The 9,335-nt window shown below is 33.9% G+C and overlaps 2 protein-coding genes and 2 long non-coding RNA genes across 4 annotated transcripts; 2 read left to right on the top strand and 2 right to left on the bottom strand.

Annotated features, from left to right (window-relative positions):
- Window positions 1-6: 6 nt before the first annotated feature.
- Window positions 7-3,544, top strand: LOC116347217 (cholinesterase-like). Its single transcript, XM_031777733.1, has 7 exons — window positions 7-111; window positions 1,423-2,149; window positions 2,221-2,315; window positions 2,378-2,670; window positions 2,736-2,837; window positions 2,900-3,019; window positions 3,085-3,544. The coding sequence occupies exons 1-7, from the start codon at window positions 19-21 to the stop codon at window positions 3,290-3,292; spliced, it is 1,638 nt and encodes a 545-aa protein (XP_031633593.1). The 5' UTR covers window positions 7-18; the 3' UTR covers window positions 3,293-3,544.
- A 1,075-nt stretch (window positions 3,545-4,619) lies between these two features.
- LOC116347216 lies at window positions 4,620-5,863 on the bottom strand. Its single transcript, XR_004201661.1, has 4 exons — window positions 5,600-5,863; window positions 5,271-5,372; window positions 4,884-5,182; window positions 4,620-4,786 (listed from the first exon to the last, which is right to left on the bottom strand). It is a non-coding gene; the product is annotated as an uncharacterized LOC116347216 (long non-coding RNA).
- Window positions 5,864-6,011: 148 nt separating this feature from the next.
- LOC116347215 (regucalcin-like) lies at window positions 6,012-7,341 on the bottom strand. Its single transcript, XM_031777732.1, has 4 exons — window positions 7,248-7,341; window positions 6,583-7,177; window positions 6,372-6,516; window positions 6,012-6,313 (listed from the first exon to the last, which is right to left on the bottom strand). Exons 1-4 carry the CDS (start codon window positions 7,290-7,292, stop codon window positions 6,088-6,090), a joined length of 1,011 nt encoding a protein of 336 aa, XP_031633592.1. The 5' UTR covers window positions 7,293-7,341; the 3' UTR covers window positions 6,012-6,087.
- Window positions 7,342-7,530: 189 nt separating this feature from the next.
- Window positions 7,531-8,770, top strand: LOC116347214. The gene is made up of 3 exons (XR_004201660.1): window positions 7,531-7,742; window positions 8,128-8,177; window positions 8,735-8,770. It is a non-coding gene; the product is annotated as an uncharacterized LOC116347214 (long non-coding RNA).
- Window positions 8,771-9,335: the final 565 nt, after the last annotated feature.

Raw genomic sequence — 9,335 nt, forward strand, 5'->3', positions numbered from 1 at the left:
CTTGGACGAATAGCTGGTATGCGACATCAAACTGTACTTGGGAATGGTACCTTTTGCTCTTATCGAGGCATTCGATACGCTGAAGCACCAGTTGGTCAACTTCGATTCAAGGTTTGTCAAAAGACATCCTATTATAAATATTGGGTGTATAAATTAATTTTGATCGTTTTTTTGGTGAAAGGAAACATTTATTTAAAAATAATAAGAATGAGTACATTAACCAATGTACTGCCCATAGTTAGCTATGACTTCGGCTCATCTTCTTGGCAGCTTGTCGATTCCGCGTCGAAAGAATTCCTCATCTTTTCCAGCTATCCATTGATCGACCCATTTTCGCACTCCTTCAGAATTTCGAAACGATATCTCAGACAAGCCCATTTGCATTGATCGAAACAAGTGGTAGTCAGAAGGGGCAAGGTCTGGAGAGTACGGGGGGTGATCAAGCTCACCCCGACCAGAGTCCCCTATCTTTTTTTTTTGCGATGTTTGAAATATGTCAAATTTTGATAAATCCTTCGACTATTTCTTGTCGCAGTTTTTCTCAATTTTTCTCTCAGTAATCTGCTCAAACGTATTGGTTGTAGTCGATACCGATCCCCCGTGACAGTTTCACCCGGTTTCAGCAGCTCATTATACACCACACCACTTTAATCCCACCAAATAATGAGCATTACCGAGAAATCATCAAAATCCTGCTATGCAATCGATTTTGATGATTGTGTGGGATTGAACGCTTATTTTTATGCCTGAGGTTATCGTAGCAGATGCCCTCTTCACTTCCAGTTACAACACGATACAAAAATTCCTTTCTCTCCTATTTTTGGAACATTGTGCCAAAATGTGAAAAACGTCTTACAACTAGTTTTGGATTCAACTGGTATGGCACAAAATTCCTTTGGTCTTACCTCATTATAGAAGTCTTAAAAGGATTGATTCGCATATATTTAATGCTTCTGATGTTTTCTGATGCATTTTCATGCATCTTTATCGAATTTAAAATGCCAACAGCCCATCATTCAATTTTTTTTGGTGAGTTCACAGTTTTTCAACAAATTCACCACTTCTTTTTCACCAAATTCAATATTCTCTGTGGCGAATGAGAGGTCTCGTCTCCTGCAACATTTTATAACCTTTAGATGTATTTTCACTTTATTCAAAGTGAAAAAATTGAACCAAAGGAGACCAGACAGAAAAACACTTTTTCATCGCTCATTTTGAATCGATCAGAAAATAATGACACTGTGTCAAAAATAAATCTTTCTGCTCTGAATTAGATAGGCAAATGTCACATGTACAAAATGCAATTGGATTCAACTGTCAAACTTCATACAAGTTTAAGTGGCGACATCTAATTGTCAGCGATCAAAATTAATTTATACACCCAATATTTATAATTTTTGTAACAATATTCAATTTGGATAGGCACCTGTGCCAACAAAACGATGGAATGGAACGTATAATGCTTTGGAATACGGGGCAGCATGTCTACAGCCCTCAGCCACGGCTCATGGCTCATCAGAAGATTGTCTCTTCCTCAATGTATTCGTCCCAAGCCCTTCAATTTGTACTACTTCGAATAATATTGCTGTAATTGTTTACATTCACGGTGGAGGTTTTCTGATTGGATCTGCTGTTGATTCTTTATCAGGTCCCCACCTGATGCTAAATAAATGCATAATTCTCGTTACGTTTAATTATCGACTCGGTGTGTTTGGTTTTATGCCATTGGCATTAAATGAATACTCAGGAAATATGGGATTGAAAGATCAACAGTTAGCATTGGAATGGGTAAATAGCCATATTTCAGCATTTGGTGGAAATCCAAAGCAAATTACACTTTGGGGGCACAGTGCTGGTGCGGCATCGGTTAGTCTTCACAGATTGAATCCAAAATCAAGGAGTTTATTTAAACAAGCATATATAATGAGCTATTCCGCATTAAGCTTTGCTGCTCTGTCAGAACCCATCAACAAAACTGATTTGATTGTGAATGTGGCCAGACATGAAGGTGTAAACATTGAAAATATCGACCAACTGGTGAAATATATTCAAGCAGTTGATGGAAAATACTTTTTGAAACAAACGTCTCGATATGGTTTTAAAGGAAAAAATATAACACTTTACATTGAATGGATTCCGTGTATCGAACGTTAGTGATCAATTTATTCAAGTTTTCGATAATAATGCTTTAGAACCCAAATTGCTTTTAATTCATTGCAGTTGAAAATGCCGTAAATCCCTTTATAACCGAAGACCCCAAAGTACTGCTAGCGCAAGGTGTGAATATTTCGACTATTTACTCCCACACGTCAATGGTAATGCCTGCCGTGAAATGTGATCAGATTTTTTTTTCAATTTCAAACTCTTTTTTATTTAGGAATCAATCAAACATTCAATTGATATTATTACCGATCCAAATCGAATCAGCTATTTGAATAAAAATTTCACATTCGAGCTACCATTTATTGGCATTGATCAAATGTCATGTAAGGAAGAAATTGCTCCACTTTTCACTGACATTCGGCGATTCTATTTTGGAAAGCATCCAATCGATGCACAAATTCGACCGTACATTCAATTAAGAAGCTCTGTAAATTTTGTGTACTCCATTCAAAAAGAAATTGCCATTCAAGCGCTTTCCAATTCTACTGTTGACATAAGATTACTAAGGTTTGGCCCATTTGTACTTTTGCAAAAAACATTAGTTTCGATAATAATTCTCTTTTTTTCCACAGAGTGAGTCAGAAAACAGCATTGAATAATCATCAAAATATTTCTGCTGCAGTTGATGCACTTGGCGGTACCGCTCATGCTGATGACCTTTGTAGTTATTTTTGGTAACATTTAACTCTTAAGCTAAATTAAATCGAACATAAAAATTTATAAAATTTTCGCACAGGTGCAAAGTAAAATCGCATATTTATGATGAAGTAGCACCTCAAGAAACTCTTTTACAAAAATCAACGGTGAAAGCAAGCGAAATATTGAGAGAAATCTTAACGAGTTTTGCAATTACTGGGTAAGCAATATATAATTGATTTCGATGTTTGAGCTACTAAACTAGGAATGGTTTTTTTAATGAAGAAATCCAGTTTCGGAAACGGCATCATTCGACCATTTTCCAACCGTCGGTTCGGACCCATTGAATAAATTGCCATTTGCTGAATTGCATAGCATGAGTGCTTTGGTGGTCGGAAATAATCCAGATTATGAAGAGTTCAAGTTCTGGTGGAACATCGATCAGCGAGTAGAAGAAATCAAGAAAATGCCATGCAACCAGAAAGGATTATAAACCTGAACATTAAAAAAATGCATGGCCTTCTTCTACTACCATAAAATATACCACACAATTCTGACTCTGTGTAGTCGCGTTAAATATCCCGATACTCCAAAATATCTCGGATAAATATCCATCCAAAATATATAAACTGATCACATCTCACAATGTGTGAAAAAATATACAAATATACATGGCAATACTCAAACTAACCCGGGAACAATGTCAACTTAAATAAAACAATGATATGTATAACTGCACTGAGTACATTGAATTTATTTATTTCTTATAAATTATTTTCAGTGCAATTGTCGTGTTGCTTTCAATGCATCAATCTATGAATGATTGAAAATAATTTAGTAATTTAAGCGCACACGGACTTAGGGTAAGTGCAGTTGCAGTCGACACAATTGATCTCGAATTTATCTTTGAGACTTTTGAATGATTTGAAGCAACACTCTTGACTTTGTTTACCATTTTGAACGATGGCAGAGAATATATAATTTGTACCAGCCACGACCTGCTGTTGTGCCTTTTCCACTTGTTTTATTCTTGCTCCTTCATCCAGACCACTGCCTCCTTCAGCACTTTTTAGACCTCTTGCATTTACAGCCGCCTCTTCCAGTTTGTCGAATTCCGGTGTGCCTTTTTCTATTGCCTTATATGAACCAAAACCTTGACACTCGACAGTCGAAAAAATTGCAAAGTGAAAAATTATTACACAAATTACAAACAAAGTAGTCTTAGTACGAGCCATCTTAGAATAATCTTGATACTACTAATAGTTGATAATGATTGACAATCCAGTACTGGTACTGTTCTAGGTTTTTATATACTTTCACAAGCGTAATATATATAATAATATATATCAAAGTAATTAAAAGAAATTCTTGCGATCTATTTATATAGATGTCACGAAAACGTGCAATCATGTCACTCGTGTTATTCAAAGTTTATTCTCAGGTGTAGAACGGCAATCGTGTGAACGCCATTGTGATACGTGTTCGAGATATTTTGGATTTATATACAAAAAACTGTTCATGATTTCATGCTTCCAGAGTACTTTGAGTTCTGAAATGCGTTTTCTTTTAGCGGCAATTTAATTAAAAATTACTTTTGTAACAGTTGCTTTGCATATAGCACGCTGATTCACCATATTTGACTAACTATTTTTTCAAAATTAAAATGGAAGAGTTGTCATTAACTCTTCATAGAATATTTTTAAGCTTACTCTTTTATTTGTGGCGTATTTTAAAAAATAAAATCATACATTCAACAATCTTGAGAATAATTTCATTTTTATTTCAATACTGTAACATGGTGAGAAGCTACATAGGGCTCTTTAAAAAAAAACTACGATAAACATGAATTTACAGAACTTTAAAAGGTTTACACTAGGTTTTACATGTCCATGTACAATTGTACAATGTTGCTACACACAGAAATGATGTTATAATGCAGAAATTTCTGCTCCATGTTCAGTAAGATATTTTAATGCCTCTTTGTGACCTGCAAATCATATACAGCAATTAGAGTCCATTGAAAATATCATTTTCCAAATTTTTTTTTATTATTATTTTTTTAATTTAGAAATATGCACAATTACCATTTTTAATGACATAGTAAAGTGGCGTCTCGAGAATTCAACTGAACAGTTCTCGTTTGTTCAGGTTCGTTCGAAATAAAAAAAATCTGTTCATGTTCATTCGCGTTTAGTTCAAATTGTTCAAAATATGTAAACATGCCGTTCATATTCGGTTCAAATTCGAATGAACCGAACGAACATGAACGGTTCAGTTCAGTGGGCACCTCTAGTGGCGTGTGATTATATTGATCCTCAGCATTTATATTTGTCCCATTTTCGAACAGAATTTTGTGACTCCTGTCACAGGAGTCCTGTGCGACCTAGTTTTTGACAAGATTATCGTTGAATTTGAACAAGATTAGACTTCATCAAAAATATTTCTTCTTGATAAAAAAAATGTTGAATTACCCTTCAAAGCAGCACCGTGCATTAGCGTTCTTCAAAGTTAATCTTCAGCGTTCACATTGCCTCCATGTTCAATGAGATATTTGACCATTTCTGGTTCGAAACCTAAACAGTGTGAGAAAAGTGGTGAGATTAGGCTTCCTTAGCAAAAGAACGCATATTTCTCTTTCTCTCGCAGAGAAACAAAATAATAATTAATTTTTTCGGGCGATGAAACCAAAAACGTCTACAGTGAATCTGGCGTGTGAGTGGAGTGTGTCATGCAAAATTTTGTCTACCAAAAATATTAGATTCACTGTATTGCGTGTACTCACTAAAAAATGTATAATTACCTTTATCAGCAGCTATGACTTTATTTTTGCATTTGCAGCAAATTTATACTCATTTCGAGTGCTTTTTGATTGGATGAAATCGAAATTGTATTTGCACTTGCTGATTTTGCGATTTATATACCAAATAAGGTAAATATATTTTTTTGCCATTTTACGCCTTCAGATAAATTCAGACATATCAGTATTTAGATGGCACATAAATAGTCTTATCCTATTGTCATACGTTAAATAGAAATTTCTATTGTTTTTTTTTAACCAATCATGCAAGGTACTTGTCTTCAAGAAGCTTTATCTGTAAATGATACACAAAGAAACGCAAGTGAAACGAATATAATGAATCACTAAATTAACGTATAAATGTTAATGTTTAGTCTTTTTTCAAATGGTTTAAATGTGAACATACGCGGAGATGTATACAATACAAAATTAAAAGTTTATTTGTGTACGTGCAATGATTACTACAAAAAAATCGTAATATTTCCTCCAAATTAAATACACATTTCTCTTCCTGGGAAGCCTTTGGCACCGAGGCCTTTAATCATATAGACGTGACCACTACCGGGTGAAAATGGTGTCTTTGAAATTTCACCTGACGATAGACTGAATGCTTTACTTCCCGTTGTCGCAAATAATATGTCAAGATTTCTACCACCGAATGCGACTCCAGTCACAATTTCTGTGGGTAATTCAATTTTCCTCATAACTTTTGATTTCCTGCAATCGACAAAACTGGTTTATTGTGTTTGATAAGATAGGAAAGAAACAAACATACTTTGGATCAATTTTCAAAATTGCTCCACCAAAATATAAAGCAACCCATAAACAGCCTTTCGTATCAATTGTCAACCCAAGTGGAATGTACGACGGCACTCTATCACCATCAATATCACGAAATTTAAAAACAATTCGTTCATTACCTGTAGATTATTCAGAAAATTTACCACATACATTTGTATTTTCTCATGTTTTTTTTTTCAATTTACAGATATTCATAGTTTTCGGGTCATAGTCAAACTCTCGAATAATGCCGTTGCAAGAATCAACATGATAGAACTTCCTCTCTTTTACATTCCAATCGATTCCACCTGAAACTTTTAAATTCTTCACAAGACGACCAACGCCAATATTCTTGCTATAGCGATACAATGAAGCGTTCGCCGTCGATGATAGACTACAAATCACACTGCGATATGTGCCACCATAGAATCTGGATGACGGTGAAGCTTTGGAAACGCTCCAAAAATTGCCGTCATATTTTGATGATTGTTCAACTCTGAATAAGTTTTTGGATATCGTTGCAACCGAATCTCTTCCATCCCAATTTATAACTTTTACAGAACGGTCGATGCCGCCAGCAAATTGAAACGGTCGCCTTTTAAGTGGAATCATAAAAGCAGGCACTTGATTGGTTTCAATTGTTGCCGAATATATTCGATTTTCACACATATCATATCGGTTTAGTACTCGATTTTCACTTAAGAAATCCACAAAATGAAGACTTTGTGTCTCAACATCCCAATGCGGAGAGTAGGTGTGATTCCATACATCCGATGAAATTGGTATTATTTCAATGCTGGCCTTAATTTATTAGAAAAACGGGCAGGTTTTAATGAGATGTTAGAACAAAAGTTAATACTACAATACTTACGACAAAGCTTGATAGAAAACAGAAAGTGATACAAATTTTATACATTTTTATGAGAGTTCCAAAGAAATCGACTCATAAATGATCTAATATATCTCACTCTGATTTATATTATTATTTGGTGATCATTTTAATCTTGATTTTGATGCGAAAAGTCAGCCGTGACCGACATTTTGTCAATTTAAACAGGTGTGATTGCAAATCGTTTTAAATAAACATGAGACATAAAAATATCGCAAATTATATCTTTTCATTGTTAGTTTTCATTTATTTCAGCATATTTCAGTATGTGAAGTCTATACGGCTATATTCTTTCATATTAAATTTTCATTCACTTTCTCACATACTCCTTTCAGAACTAATTTACACTTACCTTCAGTAATTTCCTATTAATTTCCTAATAATTAAACCTTTCAACTTGAAAGTTTCAAGTATAATTCCACCTCATTTGGGTTCGAGTAACTATGCCATTGGTTCCAAGACTTTGGGATAAGTGAGGTGAGTTAAATAAACTTTGACCATGGTGAAATTTCGGTATTGGGACTCACGTCATTATTGAGTACCAGTGAATAGATTGGGCTACAGCTCCTATTTTCACAGCTCCTATTCATAGGTGCTATTTGTGAACAACGCATACGGACAGCAATTTTATGATACAATTCTGGACAATAGACCTATTGATTTGTTTATGCAAAAAAATACTAAAATCAATAGGTCTATTGTTCTATTTACATTTGGAACATTTCTTTCGGAATTGTATCATAAAGTCGCAAAAAGCGCCTATGAATAGGAGCTGTGAAAATAGCACTGATATAGCTATAGCTAATCTATTTGAGTACAAATTGTTGCATCGACACTACTCTTCCATAATACCAATCTTTAGATAAAATCGGGACGAAAATGTGAACACAAATGAAACGACCATGATCAATTGTAATTTGCTTTGTTTTCTCTTTATTTTGTAATGTGTATATAGTAATTTTTGTATATAATAATAATCATAATAATAATTCTTGGTTTCTGTTGTTAATTGTTTATAATATATTTCGGATTTTTTCTAATTTAGTTGTAGTAATTTATTAGCTTAATCATTTTCATATAGTCACACTTATCAGAATTGTATGAATTAATGTGTGTAATGGTTGTTTTTATTTGTTGTGTCTTTTTAAATGTGATTTGCAGCATTACCCAACTCGTAATACCATCTAGTTAGTTTCAAGTATCCTTTCTAAACTTGTCGCCCATCGCATCACACATTAGCGCAATGCATACAAATGCAAAACGTTCAAACGTATTCAACATGGTTTTATTGCAAATTACAAATTGGTTGCTCTTTTTTTTCTTTTTGGAAAAAAAGACATTGTGCTTATTGAATGTGCTTGTTCCAGTGATTTATTAGCGAATTGAATTCAATTTGATTACTTTTTGATTTATAATCAAAAAAACGCACTCTCGATATTTCTATATCTAATTTGCTTTTATTTTCGCAGATAGAAAGAACAAACATTAAAAGCCAACACCATTTTGTAAGTTTTTTTTTGTTTTATTATAATTATTTGTCATTAATTTATGCCTATCGCTTCATTGTGAAATATCTATTCACACGGTTTGAACATTCAAACACGTATATATGACAAAATGTGTGTTTCCATAACTCTTAACCCAGTTCTGGTTGTTGTTCTTTTCTCCTTCTGTTTGCTATACAATGTTTAAAAATAATTTTCAATAGCCATAGGTTTGTGTGTGTGTGTGTGTTTGTGAGTGAATGTGCACGATGTCGCACAATGAATTTGTTTTTGTTTAGCTGTGTCATTTGTGGCAACGAAACATTTGTAATTCATTCATTTTGTACCAGATTGTCAAATTGTTTCGTGTCTGAGAGATTTACAGTTTCAAACGACACATTGCTTTGCGATTAAGAGTCACTTTCTTTCGTGATATAATATGTATTATTATGATTTGAACTTTGAAATATTAAACATCCAACTTAATTGGCAAAATGTGCCCATTTGCTTATAGTTTTGTATTTAGTGGTGACGTGTTCACGGCAAAATCACGGTTTATGAAAATGAAGAGGTATTGATTTTTTTT

Source organism: Contarinia nasturtii, unplaced genomic scaffold (assembly GCF_009176525.2).
Source record: "Contarinia nasturtii isolate CC-2019 unplaced genomic scaffold, AAFC_CNas_1.1 Cnas_scaffold_1748, whole genome shotgun sequence".
Lineage (NCBI taxonomy): Eukaryota > Metazoa > Arthropoda > Insecta > Diptera > Cecidomyiidae > Contarinia > Contarinia nasturtii.

What these genes read in the sequence shown, in the direction of transcription:
- LOC116347217 (XM_031777733.1), top strand. Translation starts at nt 19, where the DNA reads ATGCGACATCAAACTGTACTTGGGAATGGTACCTTTTGCTCTTATCGA. An exon ending in TTGGTCAACTTCGATTCAAG is followed by an intron (nt 112 to 1,422) that starts GTTTGTCAAAAG and finishes CAATTTGGATAG; the next exon opens with GCACCTGTGCCAACAAAACG. An exon ending in GTTGACATAAGATTACTAAG is followed by an intron (nt 2,671 to 2,735) that starts GTTTGGCCCATT and finishes TTTTTTCCACAG; the next exon opens with AGTGAGTCAGAAAACAGCAT.
- LOC116347215 (XM_031777732.1), bottom strand. Translation starts at nt 7,292, where the DNA reads ATGTATAAAATTTGTATCACTTTCTGTTTTCTATCAAGCTTTGTC. An exon ending in CCCGAAAACTATGAATATCT is followed by an intron (nt 6,517 to 6,582) that starts GTAAATTGAAAA and finishes AATAATCTACAG; the next exon opens with GTAATGAACGAATTGTTTTT. An exon ending in ATTTTGAAAATTGATCCAAA is followed by an intron (nt 6,314 to 6,371) that starts GTATGTTTGTTT and finishes TGTCGATTGCAG; the next exon opens with GAAATCAAAAGTTATGAGGA.